We start from the raw sequence: 19,275 nt of genomic DNA on the forward strand, positions 1-19,275 counted from the left end.
TCTTGCAAACATGCTGGTCTATTTAGTTGAGGAGTGTTTATTGCGGTCAAGAGGAGGCAGCTGGAAACAGCTGGTCAGATTCACTGTCCTGCAGCGTCTGGGCCCCTCACCAGCCCTAGAGGATGGTCACTTTCTGAAAGTCCTAGCGAGTTTATCAATAAGCTTCCCAGTAGCATTCATTTCCATTCATTTAAGATGAAAAGCTCACCTCCACCTACACAAAGCCTCACTGTATGGAGTATCCGGCTGCACTCTCCGCAGACCAAACGAAATGTCTGGCCTGTCTCTCTTTTCATCGCCACATGAGTTTGTGTTATGCTTTTTCTCCCCAAGCCACACTGAAAGTGACCCCCCCCCCCAAAAAAAAATAAATGCTGGAACAAGATTGGGGTTTGGGGAAAGGATTGCCATTACACATCCTTCTAAATATCACACATTTTGCTTTCTAATTCCATGGATTTCCTTCCCATTGTTTGTTTGTTTGTTTGTTTGTTTGTGTTTCTTTCTGTGTTTGTCTGTTTGTTTTGATTAGATTTCTTTTCACCGCGTCGATACCAAGCTGCCACAGCCAGAGAACATGAACCTGTCCGTAACATCTTCCTGTTTCTGCCTCATAGTAAGTGGCTGTCAAATCAGACGACCCAGATTCACGCCTTGGATTACAGCAGATTCAGCCTTTTCAACCTCAGAGAATCACTGCACTGTTTGGCTGCTATACATGGTTTTAAATGAAATGCTAATGAGTTCTAGACAGGAGGTGTTAGGGGAAAACAAGTAGCTTGGAAATGGACTGTCTGAAACCTCAAATTAGATTAACACTTTTGCGTCAGCATACTGATCTTATCAAACTTGCCTGTTGCTTTCACACCTTCCATTGACAGTCAGGCCAGTGTGTGACGCCTTTATGATTACAGTAGTCTCTCCGGTTCCACGAGTGATACGATAATATAAGAACCATCTGCAGAACCCGTATATAACATGATTTTCCTGTACATACACATGGTAAAGATGAATTACACTGTGAGACATTACCAACATTAAATACAGTAATAGTAAAGTACATTATACATTATTTTACTGTACTGTACTGTCTATGGAATGAAAGGGATTCTGAGGTTTTAGCCTCATTCTCATGAGACGTTATAGCAATGAAAAAATATTATGTATCAAGGGATGACGAAGCAATGACAGTCATGCTTTTTATACCCCTCAAAGGCCGAAGGAACAATGAAAACACATAGGCTACTGTTACACATTTTACAATTTTTTGGACCAGGGTAACTGAAACCGTGGATACTACTGTACTAGACAGCTGTCACGGTTCTGGACGGCACGGGAACGGGAACGAGGCATGGTGCAGGCACAAAAAAGGGTGGACGACCCACTGGCGGCTCCAGGAACACAAAAACGGGGTTTATTAAACAAAACTGAAAACACTATAAACACAACTAAACCAAAAAGACCACAAGGGGTCAAAAACAGAAAGGGGATTAAACAAGACTAAATAACAAAAACCGAATACACGCAGAACACTGAAAATATCAAAACCAACGACAATCATGGACATAGACAATGAACCACTGGGGAACTGAACACAGGCAGGAACTAAAATACTAATGGGTAACGGGACTAACACAGGGCAGGTGAGGCTGATTAACAAAGACTAGGGAAACAGGACACAGGTGAAACCAATTAACTCAAAGACACTGAAAACAGGGGAACTAAGAACTAACCAAGGAAACAAACTAACACTGGGGAATTACAGAACAGGTAAAGACACAAGCAAGGGCACCAGGAACAAAACCAATAACCAAATACAAAATCAGACGACACAAGAAACTCAAATGAAACACTAGGGAGCAAAATACAAAAACAGGAGGTGGGATTCAAACACAGGACAGAAGGGTACTCAAGACAGAAGGGTACACAGATAACCACATGCTTAACACATTGAGCCACATGACCAGACAGGTAACAGGGAAGAACAAAGACTAACATGAAGAACGGGATGACCAGCAGCACCTGCTGGTCAAACAGGGAAGGGACACGGAAGGACCACAGCAGGGGCTGACCCTGACAACAGCACATTAAATATCAGCCCATCTTTGAGGAGGAAAAGGTACAGTGATGTAGCCTAAGGGTTCTCCACATGTGAGTGTTTCAGAAAGAAGCAGCTCACAGAAAAACGGCTTCCTATAGGAGAGCTGCTGGTTTGATCACAGCGCCACCAGGTGAAGTAATGTTGATGCAAGCTCCATTTTCTGTTGAGCCGGAAATGCAATGCATTTTCCCTAGTGAACCTAATGGAATAGCCAAGTCTACATTTAGTGCAATGGGAACTATAGGTTAATGTATAAAAACGCATGTAATGGAATTCAAATGTTTTATATAGCAGGTATAAAGTTGAATGAAAAGTTCTTGGTTGATTTTGTACGGCGTACAAGCATGTAGCACTGAAGTTGGTATGCAGTCCTCATGAAGTAACACCAGGGTATGGAGTTGTGAAATCAGAGGAGAGCACTTCTGTGTACAAAATGACCTGCATTATTAAGAGAGAAATGTAATGGTCTGAAGACGTACTTCAGACTTGTTTCTCAGGTGACTTTTTTTATCATTGGTCACATGCTGTAGGTGACACAGGGATTACACCATTTCAAAGAGCACTAATATGAAGTAACAATTGGACTGCAGATGACTGTTGACCAGGAATAACAAGTCTCTGGGTTAGAGTTTTTGTTGTAGTCCCAAGCAAGGATGCTAACCTATATGCAGTGAAACTAAGATACGTAGACATGTTTTCAATTCAAAATAAACATCTGCCACACAGTGCCAGTACATACATTTACGAACATCACTCTGTGACTGTGACTCTTTATACTCAACTGGTTGACTGAAACAAAATCTTGGTCCGGATTTGTACTCTCTGGACCTGAATTCTCCACCTCTGCAAATTACTCTATATTTGTTTTAAAAATCCACCCATCCTCCAAACGCTGATCATGAGTAAGCTCACAGAGGCCCTGCAGTACGCCCTTGACAGGATGCCATACATATACAACCAAACACAAACGCAAGATGCGTTTCAAATTTTATTGTCACCTATTCGGGAAACACAGTGAAATTACTGTGCCAGGGGCGGCAGGTGGGGGCAAAGGACAGACAGCAGTGCTGTACAGGACAAGACAGTACAATGTAAGACAAAAAAATGTGATGATAAGCAGGGAATGAGGTGGCTATGCGGGACGCATCAATAGGTATCGGTGTAAAGTGCAGATTGGCAATTAGTTTAAGTGCAGTGTTCTTAGACACACACAGCAGTGCAGTGTTCTTAGACACACACAGCAGTGCAGTGTTCTTAGACACACACAGCAGAGGTTTGGCTCAAACCCACAACACTAGAGGGATGAGGCAACAGTACTGTGAGGTACCATGCTGGTGTTTTTCTTAGAAATATATTTTAGGGTGTGATGTTAAAATTGAATCATATCATTTTAGAAGCTGTGGAAGTTGAAATGAGATACTGTGGAAGCTAATGTGACTATACACAGAATTATTCATTATTATTGTTGTCGTTTTGTTGTTGTGGTTGTTGTCAGTGATGTCATCATCATTGGTGATGATGATAATAATAATAATGATAATAATATATAATTTTTCTTGTAACAGCTACTTTTATCAGCTCTGGGACTCTCCTGCTGCCGTCCCTTGTACATTTCCCAGTTCTGATATATCCTTCCATATAATGCACTGAACAATACCTAAGTGTCACCCCTCTGTTCACCTGTCATGTTGGCAGTTTCTGGCAAAGGCATGGCCTGTTTGTACAGATCACAGTGACCCCAAAAATGCAATTCTCTTTGGCAGAAAAAGAATGATGTTAATGCCTTAAAGGGAAATTCACCCAAAAACTGTGTCAGTTCCTGACATGTTCAAATTATATTGTACTATTTAAATCCATTGTAGAAAACTAGTCATTTATAGAATGGCAATCCATATTTGGGCAAACACCCATTCACTCAGTCATACACAAAAGGTTATGTATTCAGGTAAAATTCATATACTGTGTAAGATGCTACCACCTTTCAGTATTTACTGTAGTATCTGCACCCACCTCATTTTTCCTGATTGTCATGTGTCACTATGATTGACTTTTTTAATGAATGTTTCTAGTAACATTGAATTAGAGGAAGAACTCGCCTATACTGTATATTTCTGGCTTTGCATGTATCGGTGGTGCTATGGACAGTAAGGAAGGAATGCACACTGGGAAATGAAACCCGTCTACCAGCAGTAATTAAAACAGCAGGAAGCAGAAGAAACTGCATGTTTTGATATGTTGTTAAAATGATTCGGCACAGTATAGATAGTAACAGTGTAGATTCCTGCTATATGGAACAGCAAGAGTAACAGTGAATGATCAGATTTGGAAGGAGCCCTCTGTCGGTGTCTTTCTACAGGATTCCCTTGGAGTCTCTCCTAATGACATTCGCATTTCTGACATGCGACCCACTTTGGTGGAGACCTCTATGTACAAACCAAAGGTTGTCTTACTAGGCAAAGATAAGAAAGGTGAGTGTTCCTTGTTTTTTTTTGTTTTTGCATCTTTATTAGCTTTAAAAAGTTGTAATTGTACCATGTTTGTTAAACACAGTCCCCACATAAGTATCTATTTATGCCACAATCTTTTTTATAACGTAAAAGAAACACAAAATGTGTTGGTCATTATCATAAAGCGCTTTCACTGGCACCCCCAGTCTGAGGCAAAGTGAAACTGGCTGGCAAGTCAGAGACCCCCTCAGAAGTTGGTGCCCTGGCAGCCGCCTGTATTGCCTATAGGATTGTCCGGCCCTGAATGCTGCAGTTATATTTTGGTATTTAAATGCTACTCATATTTAAAAAAAAATCAAACAAAAGTTTGTATTCTAAACCCTGAAGTTTAATTGAACATATGCATGGCAGTAGCCCAGTCAACCAGTATGCATAGTATTATAATTAAGGATTATTGTTAAAATATATTGGCATAAAAATGTGCATTTCAGCAATACATCGTTCAGCACTGCACTTCTGATTTACACATAGTATTTGGTGATTATATTTCCTTAGGGGAGTGTTAGTGCATTTTAAAATACGGAACCTTGGTTTTGTGTGTCAGAGTCGACGGACGAATCAGATGCAGAAAAAATGCACGGCCTGAACAACAGTGGATCCTCAGCGACCTACTCGGACTACTCTCCGTCGCAGGGCTCCTCCGGCTCGTCCAATCCCCCGGGCACTGTGTCCGCACTCCAGCCAGTCGGAAAGGAAGGAGTGTCCCAAACGCACTGGACTAACAGGTGGAGAGTCTGCACAGAGCTACTGCAGTCACACTCCTGCATGTTTTCAGGGGTTTCTGATGAGCCTCTTGGCCAGTGAAGGTTCCACCCTTTATAGGTTGGCTAGCATTTTGAGTAGGACACCATGTATTAATCCATGACCATGCATTTTCCTAATCATTTGGCTGGGGGGCGGGTTAGACTTTTTATTCACAAGCGCTACTTGATCAGGGATCTGCGGATTCTCATTGCCTGGCATTGTGTGCCCAGGTTGGCACTACTTCACAGCAGCTTGCGGTGAGTAGTGAGAAATGAGCATGTTTGACTTGGCGAGAGCGTCGGCCGTGTGCCCAGCGTGCCACTAGTGCATCCAGGGGGGTGTGGAAAGCTCAATCAGCCGCAGAGCGGCAACGGGCCAGAAGCTGAAAGAAATAACTGCTGAAATCTTATAAGTATTATGGGTAACTTTCACATTATGACTCTCCACAATCTCATATCTGTAATACTAATGAAAATCTGATGTTTCATGCCTTATGTAGCTGTTGGTGATGTCTGTACCCTGAGAGGATTGTCATTACAGCCCATGCACTGTAATGAACACAGTTCTTGCTATCTGCATATATGTTTTTCACATTAAACTCTGTGCTGAAACATCACAGATTTGCCCTGAGTTGGAAATTCACTGTCACACATTATAAAAAATGCAGTGGTAGATGAAAAATGTAATGCTCTGATTTGTTAATTTAATAATAATAGCACTGATGATCCAGTCTCTCGGTCTTGGACTGATCATGCGTTATCGGTAAGTACTCCTCAACTTTACGCCAAGGAAAGGAAGGTTCTGAAAAAGAGTGGCCCAGTCCAGGCTTAATTCTGGAACAAAGGTTAACAGCTGTGCAGGGCCGTGCAGGTCTGGGACCCATTATGCAGCATTGAAATACTGTATAGCATCAAAATTCCGTTTATGTATTTACTCGCAGAAAATGAGTACTTATTCTGTAGAACCAATTTTATAGATAAATACTGAAGTTTATTTTCACCAATAGGATTTTATTAAACTTCAGTTGAAACTTTTTCTTCATAAATAGGTGTCAGGTTTGTTTATGACTCAAAGGTTGAAAAGCCACATTGGTGACATCAGCAGTATTACCTGCTTTTGAAGTATATCTTGTTGCATATAATATAAGGTTTAAATGGCAAATGATTATAGCTTGAATTACATGTAAAATCAAGGTTTCATCATCTTCATACTCATATACTCAGCCATATCTCTCATTTATCTGCCCATCCTTCTACGGTAACTGCTTACCAGACACTTTCTGAGTAACCTACCTTGATTATGGAGAAACTGATGTACAGGTGTGGAGATTTCCACAGAATCCCACATAGGCAAGTCACATATCCACCCCTATTCACTGGAGCTTTGGGATGAACATCAGAACTTGTAAATGAGGCTATTACCATCTCGTGCTTTCCAGTAATACTTATACCAAATTTGTCATGATATCAGTGCTTTTCTTTTGAATGAACAATTTTAATTATTCCATTTACTTCATTATTTTTAATTATATTGCTGTTCATTTTACAACTTTATTATTATTTTTGTGGTTTTGATGCATATTCTTTATTTCCCTTTGCAGTTGTTTTCGATCTAAATACTATTGCTGAATTGCACAAATTGTCATAGCACTGCTATTTCCTATAGGTTGGCTCAGTCTTTCCCAAAGCCCATTGAGACCAAACCATTGCTGAGTCAAAGGGAGACCCCTCCTTCCAGCACGTTGCAACAAAGAAGCGAAAGACGCCCTCTCAGCGACACCTTTGACAGCTGGAATGACACCTCCCACTATGACAACACAGGATTTGTGGCCGAGGAGCCTCCAATCGACGGTTCGAGCAGCGGCAACCCCATGCTGGGCTCCAAACCTAGGAGTATGTCCGCACATGGGCGCCGGCCCCTCATTCGACAGGACCGGATAGTCGGGGTTCCGCTCGAGTTGGAACAGTCTTCCCACACCTTCCATCCCGTCCGCAGCACCCCCGAACCCGGAACTCCTACCCCAACAAACCCCTGGCAGAATTGGACAAGGACCCCCAGCCCCTTTGAGGACAGGACTGCCTTCCCCTCCAAGTTGGAAATCACCCCCGCTAACAGCCCTAACCCAGACCGCAAGGACTTTGAGCAAGACTTGGCTGATCTGCCTGGCACCTTTCGCTCCTCAGGCGCTTGGGGCTTCCTGGACTCACAGGACTCGGGGTCGACCAGGAGCCACCCGAATGTTTTTACGCATGTTCAGTGCAGACCAGACTCTGCCAAAAGTGGGTTGATCATCAGCAAAAGCACAGAGCGGCTCTCACCCATGATGAAGGAGGTGAAGGCTAAGTTCAAAAAGTCACAGAGCATCGATGAGATTGACATTGGCTCATACAAGGTGTACAACATACCCTTGGACAGCTACAGCTCCAGCATAGAGAATCAGGGCAGTGTAGACAGGGCAGATCTCCCCCCACCCATGGAACAGAGCATGTCCCGAAGCCAGTCTGCTCCTATGCTGGACGATGACATGGACAGCTTTGGCATAAACAAGATGTCTCAGCAACAGAAACCTTCCATCCCAAAAAAGGTGTATCAGTTTGACCAAAGCTTCAACCCCCAAGGAGCCATGGAGGTTGTGAATCCTGACAGGAGGGTCCCACCCCCCTTTCCAAACACCCCCGAGTATATCAACCAACCAGGAAAGACCCTTCCCAAAGAACTTGTAAGTCCCCGAGTGTACCGAGGCTATCCCCCTATGGAGCAGATGTTCTCCTTCTCTCAGCCGTCTGTTAACGAGGATGCTATCAGCCAGCCATTCCCCACCCAGAGATCCCGACCCGGCTTCCTACGGCGGGCAGACTCCCTGGTCAGTTCCACAGAGATGGCACTCTTTCGGAGAATGGCTGAAGCCCACGAGCTGCAGTCCAGCGACCGATATGTAAGGCCACACTTTAAGGGCATGTTGGAACATCAGAATAGCTTGTCCACCATGGTCGACTCCCAGTTCCACAAGAGGAACGGTCGGTATGAGGATGACTACTCCTCTTACCAGGAGCCCAAAAAGCCAATCATGGGCTACCCCACCAAGAGCCTGACTCAGCGGCGACCCCTGTCTGCCAGGAGCTACAGCACAGAGACCTACGGTGCCTCACAGGCTAGGCCTGTGTCTGCTCGGCCAACCATGGCCGCCCTGCTGGAGAAGCTGCCTTCTGATTACATCTTGAGCACTTGCACTGAGAAGATCCCCGATGGAGACATGAAGCTGCGACCTGTACCCCAGAAGCCAGAGGACACTTCCTCTAAAATGCCGGTGGACTGGAGACAACAGCTGCTGAGACATATAGAAGCTAAAAGATTAGACCGGGTAAGGTGAAAGCTCCCATTGTTGTGCATTCGTGGGCATCCCCATGCACATCACAGGTAGTAAAGGGCACACTGCAGGAACACTCCACTGTCGGCACCTTCCCACCCCAGCAGTCAGCCCTGAGGATGTATGACTGTCGTCTTGAACACGTGTCAAGTGTGTTGCTTATAAATGTGTAATTGCTGCAGTAGAAGTACCGGTTGCTTATGAACCTAGAACTCCTACATGCATAATACATCTTCAGAGTCCGTATTCAATATAGATTTTTCAGTACATTTAGTATAAAATTTAATTCATTATTATTATTATTTCTTAGAAGAAAAGTAATTGCTGATTTATGTTGTTTCCACTTATACACAAACGAATGCTGATACAGTCAGTATGGAATTATTTTATTTTGTATACCACAGGAGTGCCTGTGGAGTGCAGGCTGATTTATATTTCTGCACAGAATCTACGCCATAGGCAGCCACGTACGCCGTGATGTAGCCTGACACGCAGCTCCCCAGGAATGTAGCTATACATGCGTAGGCAGCATAGACTACAGCGTAGGGTACGCAGCTGTGTGGCTACCGACGACGTAGGGTACGCGGCTGTGTGGCGACGGCGAACCGACAACGTAGATTCTACGCAGCGGTATAAATCAACCATTACATTGGCTGGTTTCATTAGGCCTTTGTAAAATCCAAAAGTTTTCCCGAAAAATCGTACAACTGGGGTCCTGTAATTAGCTAGTTGCTAAACCATTTCAGTGGCTTTTCATAATCCCTACAAAAAGAAGAGTACATGAACAAAAATCAGGACCTCTGGTATACTAATTATGGCTTTAAATTAACCAAATGAATGAAGGAGACCATGCGTTAACCAACAAATAAAGGATGCATATTTGAATTAATGCAAAATATACACAATATTATTGTGATGTATATTGGTTTAAACAATATAGCTCATTTCGTACAATATAAAATTCAGTCAGAAATATTTTGTAAAACTTTCATAACATCTATGTGAAAATCTGAAAGAAATATACAGGACCAGCCTTAGGTATCAAAAAATCAGTACGATAGTTAAGTTGATGATAATTGATTGACAGTATTTTAATTTACGAGATATCTGTTATTATTTCTGGTATATAAAACATTTCTATTGCCGAGTATTATACTGCTGTGTGTTACTGTATGTGTCAATATTAATTATGTACTGTTCGCCCTGTTTGTCAGCTATGCTGTGTGTATGATGTTACTGTGTTTAACCCACGTGGCTGATCTCTCTCTGTCCGACCCCGCCCATTCACCCATGTCACGTGATTGTTCCCCAATCAGAGCGCTGCCCTTAAGCACAACACAGTAAACTTCGGCATGCTGTATTCCGGACGCTATGCCGACCCGCATGCCAGCAGAAGCATGACCGTAAATTTTTACAATCATGCAAAGCATGAAAACCAAACAGCACAGTGGCTACCTCTTCTAAATGTGAGTATGAACAAAAAAGCCGTTAACGTTTAGTCCAGCACGGTGTTAACTGGTGCAGAAAGTCTGTCATGTTTTCCTATATAGACCAGTCCAATTAGAAATTAACATAAGAAAAATACACTTGCATAAAAACACATAAAATACATTTAAGTGTTACTGTTAAACGTTTCCTTTCGTTAAAATTTTGCAAAGGTTATTTAATATGCATTAATTTGCAGATTTTACATTATTCTTATTGCACCCAATAGAGGGCAGCATATGCGCCTCATATTTTCTTAACAGTTGTGGAATTTCTGTATTGTAAACCAATTAGAAAACGATACTTAGTCGCAAAAATGGTACGGTAGTTATCACGGCAAGATAATATTATCATAAAAATCTACTTCAAGGGTGACTGATGTTGCCTTATACTAAGTAATGAAATGCATTTTAATCTCACCTCTGTGACTGAACTGAACTGAATTAAGCTATATATACAGCAGCCTAAAAACACATCTTATGGGAACCATCGATGTTTGGGAACAATACAAATTAAAACCACCCATTCCAAAGAAATGCTTTGTGTTGCTGTGTCTGAAATGGGAACATGTTCGCTGCCTGTCCTCCCGCTGTGTCAGCCAGAGGGCGCCAGTGCACGGTGTCTCTTCTTGCTGCAGTGCGGTATAGGCTCCTCTGTACCTCTGTCACTGACAGTTACCCTCATCTGCATGTCTTCCAGTTTTTATGTCTGTTCTGCTAAAGCTGAATAGGATGTATGAATAGTTAGTGCATTACACACAAGTTGCACATTGTTTTTATAGATATGAATCTTGAAAACTTAAATGATTCACTTTATTAGCAATTCATTCAGAATATTTATTTGCAGTGGTTATTAAGTAATTTGTTGTAGGGTTATTTGAATGATCTAATATAAAATCCACAGTAATGTACTGGTGACAGTGTTTTTTTGTTATGCTGTGTTTGGAAAGCAGATGTTTGCACTGAGTGTGAGTTTCAGGAACAGCACAGGCCAGCCTGCAGCTTCCCCTCGGGGCTCTGACTCGGCCTCTCGCCTCTCTCGCAGACACCATCGCAGCAGAGCAATATCTTAGATAACGGTCAGGAAGAGATCTCCCCCACCAGTCAGTGGGCCCCGTACTCACTGGGCCGGAGGGATGTGCCCCCGGACAACATCGCCAAAAAGGTAGGCAGCGCTGGGGCTTTTCCGCACACTACCTGTACCACAAAGCTGACCCATCGGGAGGTCCATCCCCAGAACAGCGGACAAAATGGGCAGGTCGTGCCGTGGACCTAATCTTCCTTTATTAATTCTGCTTCTAACACAGACAGGCTGCTCCTCCAAACAGTGAATCGTACGGCTGCAGCTGAGTACATACAGCACACAGACAGGGTCAGGAGGTTAGGCAAAGCAGTCAGATGGCTAAGACATGTAACGTGACTGATTTTCAAAATGGTTTGATTCTTGGTGCCTGATGTGGTTCTCAGAAACAGCCGTCTTCCTGTGATTTTCATGCACTACAATGTCTAGAGTTTACAGAGATTGGTGTGATGAGCAAAAAGTCTGGCCGTTCTCCTCTGATGTAATAGGAAGAAGGAAATAACAGCTCCGCATAACAGTGGTGTGTGGAAAGGCTTCTCTGAACACACAACCTGTCTGCCCTTGAAGCGGTTCTGGAGTGGGTTCTACGCAGTACTAGCATGGTGTACCTAATAATGTGGCTTACGTGAGTGAAATATATTGACACACATGCATAGACAATTCTGTGCAAAACTCTCTGTCAAAGAAAATTGTTTAAATGATCTTAATGTTGGCATAAAACTATATTATGACAGTCAAAGTGTGTCAGCTTGGCCATTTCTCTTAGTCACCCCACAGTGAATTTGATACAAGAAACATGAGAAACAGTGATCACTGCGAGGTCACTGTGCGATATCACATGATTACTGGTGTCGTAAACTGTTTTTTGGCGTCCTCCAATCCAACATACAGTTGTGTTCAGAATAATAGCAGTGCGTCTAAGAAAGTGAATAAAGCTGAAAATCCTTATAATAGTTTTTATTTCCATACATGCAAATGCATTGGGAACACTAAAAATTCTATTCCACATCAAAACAAGAAGAGAAATTCATCGCATTTGTGTTATTCCTTTACAGAAAGCGACGGAAAGGGAATATTAGGCTGTTCAAAAAAATAGCAGTGTCCACATTCTTCTTTACAAACTCAAAGATTCACTGTATGAACTGAAAAATGTTTTAAGATTTTGCTTTCCTTTGAATCATTAAACTAATATTTAATTGTATAACCACTGTTTCTGAGAAATGCTGCATATCTGTGTTGTACAGAGTTGACCAACTTATGACACCTGTGAACAGGTATTCCAGCCCAGGATGATTGGACTACATTTCTTGGTTTTGCCTCAGAAACAGCATTTTTGATGTCACCCCACAAGTTTCCTATTGGATTAAGGTCCGGGGATTGGGCTGGCCACTCCATAAAGTCAATCTTGACGGTCTGGAACGAAGATGTTGCTCGTTTACTGGTGTATTTGGGGTCGTTATCTTGTTGAGACACCCATTTCAAGGGCATTTCCTCTTCAGCATAAGGCAACATGACCTCTTCAAGTATTTTGAGGTACTTAAACTGATCCATGATCCCTGGTTTGCGATAAATAGGCCCGCCACCGTAGTATGAGAAACATTCCCATATCATGATGCTTGCACCACCATGCTTCACTGTCTTCACAGTGTACTGTGTGGCTTGAATTCAGTGTTTGGGGGTCATTTGACAAACTGTCTGGGGCCCCTAGACCCAAAAAGAACAGTCCACAAAATGTTGCGGCGTTTCTCTTTAGGCCAGTCAATTTGTTCTTTGGCAAATTGAAACCTCTTCAGCACGTGTCTTTTTTTCAGCAATGGGACTTTGCGGGGGCTTTTTGCAGATAGCTTGGCTTCATATAGGCGTTATCTGATTGTAACAGTACTCACAGGAAACTTTAGACCTTCTTTGATATTCCTGGAGATGATCATTGGCTGAGTCTTTGCCATTTTGGCTATTCTTCGATCCATTCGAATGGTAGTTTTTCGTTTTCTTCCACGTCTTTTAGGTTTTGGTTGCCATTTTAAAGCATTTGCGATCATTTTAGCTGAGCAGTCTATCATTTTCTGCACTTCTTTATATGTTTTCCCCTCTCCAATCAACGTTTTAATCAAGGTACACTGTTCTTCTGAACAATGTCTGGAATGACCCATTTTACTCAAAAATCAGAGAGAAATGCACTATAACCAGCATGTACAACATTTGCTGCCTTCCTTCCTAAAATAAGGCCCATAATTGGCACCTACTTTTTCACAGAATGAATGACCTCACTAATTGAACACTGCTATTATTTTGAACACGCCCCTTTCAAGTAATGATTCTGTTACACATAATCAGCAGCATGCATGTCATGACTGTTGGGTCTGTTGGTTTTCCATTACTCCACTATACCTACTAGTAAATTATTTGCCATGTAGAAATATAATTTCTACCAAAAACGATGATTGATCAGGTTAGTGATGTCGGACTGCTACTATTTTGAACACAACTGTATATAGTATGCATTTATGAGTTACTAAACTTTATGTGTGTCATGTGTCATCTGCTGGCCTTTGCTTGTTATCTGCGGCTTTCTTGAACTCCCAAAAACTCCCATTTAATTTCTTATACAATATATATCAAAAGCATGATGGAGAAAGTCACAATGCAGAAAAGTCGACTGTATATCAATATTGGTTTGCCAATTTGATATTTATTGTGATTTTTTTTAAGTAGTTTTTGCTGAAGAGCATTGTAAGGTCTACGATTAAAGTCAAGGGCTGTAACAGTAAACATGTAACTGAAAGACACACAACAAACATCATTTTCAGTTAGTAACACGCAATGAAGCAAAATACTGCATTTGTTAACATGGGTAGAAGCTACAACTAGATGTTCAACACTGAAAGCATTTTGTTAATTGTGGCTTTGAGTTGGTTATGGCCAGTGCTGGAGAGTAGTAGTTCGGGACATTAAATTACACCAACACTAGAGAGAGTAGCTGATAAGAAGCCAGACTGTCTGATGGCTCTGATATACCAATCTTGCATATGTTGCTGGAAACACATCCAACATGTTAAGTTATTTGATACATCATTATCCAAGTATGTGTATGACTGGAGCAGGACAGAAACAGCCTCTGCAAGTTAGTCTCCCTGTGGCAGTTAAGGCACTTTTGCCAGGAAATTCAGGCTGTGCCAAAAATGTAACTAAGGCTTTTGGGGTGTTTATCGCTACAGATATGTGACGGCGGTTGATGGATGCCCATGAGGTGACACTTCTCTGGTCATGGGTGACTTCAGTGCGACCAGTGGCACTGACAGGGCTGGCTGTAATAAACTGTGTCAGTCCCCATGGGTCTGAGGTGAAAGTGGCTTCATGTTCCTAGACTTCACAAAGCTTGGAGGCTGCAGGTTACTGGATCCTGGTTCCAGCGCCCTGAGCTGCACCGTTGGACTTGGTACTCCAATACTGGTGCGGCAAGATTGATCACATCCTCGTGGGCAGACGCTGGACACTTCTGCAGAACTGCAGGGTCTATGGAAATGCCGAGTTTGTGAATTCTGACCACAGACTTGTTGCTACTCTGAAGATTCAGTTAGGTCCAGTATGCTGTCACCTACTAGGAGGATGAGGCTGGACCCGGCCAGGCCCCAAGATGTTTCTAATGATTTTGCACGCAGTTTATGTGAGGAACTTGGAGACTTGGGTGCAACTGCCGTTTCTCATGTGATGTTGGAGACTCTGTGACAAGACCCTGAAGGTTGCTGAGAGTTGTGTTGGTGTTGCCGGTGTTCCCAGAAGGAGGGGTTTCATCTCACAGTGGATCATGGATATTATTAAGAGGAGTCACAGCACATAGCTTTATGGCAACTCCGGTCTGTACCAGGAACTGAGAGGGACGGCTGTGAGGCCAGATAAGAAGTGCGAAAGTGTATATCAGCAAATTTTCTTTGCAACCTTTCAATGTATTTGTATATTTTGTAAACTCGTTTGTAAATTTTCGGAAAGTGTTGATGATCAAGTTGCCTTGACATCGTGAGACTTTGCGGGATCGCCCCAAAGTTGCTGAACATTATGGCTGCCCTGTACGCTGACACTGTGAATGCTGTTCAGAGTGCAGGCAGAACCTCTGCGTTCTTCACTGTTGATTCTGTGGTTCTTCCTCCTACGATGCTTACATGGACTGGGTGTTGGGCAGGGTCGTGGGGTCCAGAGGCTGTGGCACATCTGTTGATTGATGATGCCGTGATCTTCAGAGTCAATGGAGGCTCTGATAGGGGCTCTGGATTGCGGATGTCTTGGATAAAAGCCAAGATGCAGGCCTTTAATGACCTCTTAGCTGCAGCCATCAATAATGCGCCTCTCTGTGGAGGGAATGTCGACAGCAGAGGTTCATTTACCGTGGTAGAGACATTTATGTCTCTGTGACTCTTCCAATGCTGTCAGTAGACAGATTGGGAGAGCATGGATGGTCATGAGGTTGCTGGAAAGTAAGGTCCTCCTGATATCTTTGCAAGAGAAGTCTTTAGAGTCTTCGGAGTCCGTTTTGCTGTGTGGCTGCAAGACATGGACGCTATCCAGTGACCTGAGATGAAGACTGGACTGCTTCGGTACTATGTCACTTCGGAGAATCCTTAGGTACTGCTGGTTTGACTTTGTGTTGAATGAGCGGTTGCTAAGGGACCCCCAAATGAGGCCCATTAGCAGCATTGTAAGGAAGCATTAGTTACGGCCCTACAGCCATGGCATTTCCTTGGTCTGGCTCACAGGATCCTCATTGCTGAGGACCCAAGTGGCTGGACCAATTTTCGAAGGGTGGGACTGGACCGCATGTTGGCTTAGGGGTCGCCAACTGGGATGTGGAGGTGTTTCGTCTTGTGGTGGGTGCGGCTACGCGCTCTATCAGTGCCTGCTCCCCAACCTGACCTCACATATGTGTCTGTTTGTAATACCTATTTTATGTGCATTTTTTGCAAGGATGATGGAACCGAAAAATTACTCCAATTCCATGAATGCTACCAAGTTCCATTTAAAGAACTGTTTATAATATGATATATTCCCTCATTTTACAGTAAGAATGATTGAACTTGTCAGGTTTGTAACAGTGGTTTGAAACAGTGTTGATGATATAAAAAAAACCTGTATTATTTAATACGAAATGTTAATCTGTGTGGTCTATGTAGTGTTGCAAGGGATGGAAAATTCAGATTTTTGTACTGTCAGGAAAAAAATGTGATGTTTCAGTGGGGCAACAAAAAATCTTGTTTTGTTAAAAATTCATTTAATTGTCTATTTCGGTGTGTGATTGTAGTGTCATTGCTATATCTCAATTGGTAATGTAACAGCAGGCTGTGATTAACCTGGCTTTTATAGTGTTGTTATTGCACCCTCTGTTGGTTGCCTGCTAGTCATGCATTTCCCCTAGTGCCTTCATCTCTCCACCGTTTGACTCACTGCCTAATGACTTACCCCCGGCAGACGCAGACAATGATCATGACCTCCACGTCCGTCACGCCGCCACACCGCTCTGCCCGCGACCAGCAGTACGAAGGGCCCATGAACAAGATCTCCATCCAGCAGTACCACTCCCCGCTGCCCATGGCCGTCTCAGCCACCAGCCCCCGGCCCCAGAGTGCCCACTGCCTCATTCAGACCAAAGGGCAGAAGAGCATGGACGGCTACCAGGAGCAGGTTGGCCTCCCTTTCTGCCGCCCTCAGGACGTTGCTATGAGAAGATGCTAACACTGTGCACCTGGCAACATGGACTGTGGCATTTAAGCTTCGGCCCCCAAGATTAGCTGTACTCTCTCCAAATTTAAACCTTTTGGGTAGAACTGCAGAATCATGACATCTGCCAGCTCTTGCTGACCACAGCTTCTCTGTGCATTGAAAGCTATATTTCATGATATAAATCAGTATGAACATATACTTGAAAGTTTCTAATGCCATGATATGAAATATACATGCTAATTCAATTTCCTGCTAATTAGAAAAGGATATTTGGGTTAATAGTACCATTTTTACATTCCTTTGCTTTGTAAAGTGGTTGTTGGTATGTTGGTCAGTGCAATTTTAGGCAATACCATGTCATCTCTACGATACTATAAGACAAAATTAATATAGTATAATTTATGATCCAATGGGAAAATCTTTTATAGAGCAGCGACGTACATAAAGTGCACAGATACAAACATGTAATGCAAAACAAAGACAAAGTGCAAAGACAGACCGCAATGTAAACAAGAACAAATGGTGCAAACAGTACAAAGTATACAAAGAGAATGTGGTGATGTTTGATCAGTTAATGCAGTAACTGTGCCCTGGACAGCTCTGCATGAGGATAGAGAAGAGCCCGGGGTTAGGCTTCAGCATCTCAGGGGGCATCAGCGGTCAGGGGAACCCCTTCAAGCCTTCCGACATGGTAAGACTGAGCTTCTCCATCTCGCCCTATGCCAGTACTTGAAGGTTAGCGCCAAAGCTATGTGTGAATTCTGCAGGCTGCTCCCTTATTGCTGTACTTTATGGGTTAAATTGCATGTTTTGCTGGATGCAGAATAATAATTCCACTAATTTCAAAAGGGACACAACCAGAGGCATTTCTGGTAGATGTAAGCATGTTGGTTTTCAGCTGGCGTTGTTCTTGTGGCGGTAAGTACAGTGGCAAAGTATTGAAAATATTTTGCCAGTGTTTTCAATTTCACCTACCATACTCCATTTCACATTGTTTAATATAGTATTTTTATGAATAGTCTATCTGTGATAAGGAATCTTCGGAACACATTGCTGAGCCACCTACCCAGTTGTGTATGAGATCAATGGTATTTTTTTATTGTTAAAAGTGCATATGGGAGCTCAGTCAGTAGTGTTGTCACCTCAGATATAATGGACATAATCTAGCAGAGTTTGCATGTTCTTCCTGTGCTTGCATGCCCCCCCCCCAGATGATCACTTGGGGAATGGTACCTTCCTGATTTAAGCAAAATAAAATATTCCCGGAGAGAGGCCATGCAGGTGTACATAGATCATTATAGAAAAATGCAGAGAATGCAAGATGCCTGACTTTATGATTCAAATCGATTACATATTCATAATGTACTCCACTACACAGTCTTTAGGAAATATGGAACATTTAAGACCTTTTCCTTAATAAAAGGAAGCAAGTTATGTCACATGTGTGAGCTCTGCAGCTAGTTGTCATGCCAGCCCTTGGAGCACATGCACTGTTTGGGTCTTAAGGTCAAGCCTGTCAGCCTCCGTCACACAAGTGAGAGCCAATGGCAGCCAGGCTATTTCAGTTTGGCCAGAATGTCAGTGCCTAAACACTTCGCTTAGATGTGTACTGGTTCCTGATTGGCTGTCCTGAGAATTGCGGTGCTTCCTCAGTGGGTGGTCTCTCTTTTGAATGGCACCAAACATATAGAAGCTGGCTAATGAGCACAAACACCCACCAGGAAAGAACAGAATAGAAAATGTGCAGTTTGTGCATTTTAAATATCAGCAGTATCTTATAACCATATTTCTAGCTAACATCTAAATTCAATAGTACATAGCAGTTCGAATGCCACATATGAATATAGAGATCAAGATAAGTCATGTAAAATGAACAGATACAGAGGGAACAAAAATGCCAAAGCAGTAAATCTGTCCTATAAAGGAACCCAGAGATCTAAACAGGTGATCAGAAATTTTCAGCATAGTTCCCAAAAGAGTAACTCCTGATGTATGTTGAGTCACTTGCTGTAATTCCTGCAGTGTGAATTGTAACGTGATATAATGTATTTTCATAATGTAGAACCGTAAAAGTCTGTCTAGATAATGTAAATCCTGTTCTATAGGTCATGCCATGGGTTTACTATGGAAATGCATAGTAGCTTTATTATTTCATAATAAACAGTGATAATACATAATGTGATACAGTCTGTGCCATTACAATGCTGCTATGGAAATCTAAAACAATAAAAAATTCTGAAAACAGTTCAGGGTGAAAGCAGCTAAACACACCAGGGACCTGA

General features: G+C 42.6%; 1 protein-coding gene across 13 annotated transcripts in view; it reads left to right on the forward strand.

The window, feature by feature from the left end:
• The window catches only part of lrrc7 (leucine rich repeat containing 7), a 181,499-nt gene that overhangs the window by 150,935 nt on the left and 11,289 nt on the right, over window positions 1-19,275 (forward strand). For 12 of the 13 annotated variants that reach the window (XR_011982663.1, XR_011982664.1, XM_072699695.1 and 9 more), the window contains 8 exons: window positions 533-616; window positions 4,458-4,569; window positions 5,153-5,333; window positions 7,018-8,713; window positions 10,036-10,185; window positions 11,249-11,368; window positions 16,742-16,954; window positions 17,592-17,684. Coding sequence is in view for 11 of the 13 variants with exons in the window: in XM_072699695.1 (XP_072555796.1) it covers window positions 533-616; window positions 4,458-4,569; window positions 5,153-5,333; window positions 7,018-8,713; window positions 10,036-10,185; window positions 11,249-11,368; window positions 16,742-16,954; window positions 17,592-17,684 (2,649 nt within the window). In the remaining 2 variants the exon portion in view is untranslated. The remainder of the gene's footprint in view (window positions 1-532; window positions 617-4,457; window positions 4,570-5,152; window positions 5,334-7,017; window positions 8,714-10,035; window positions 10,186-11,248; window positions 11,369-16,741; window positions 16,955-17,591; window positions 17,685-19,275) is intronic. The other variant, XM_072699700.1, reaches the window with a different exon arrangement.

The sequence above is a fragment of the Paramormyrops kingsleyae genome, chromosome 15 (assembly GCF_048594095.1).
Source record: "Paramormyrops kingsleyae isolate MSU_618 chromosome 15, PKINGS_0.4, whole genome shotgun sequence".
Lineage (NCBI taxonomy): Eukaryota > Metazoa > Chordata > Actinopteri > Osteoglossiformes > Mormyridae > Paramormyrops > Paramormyrops kingsleyae.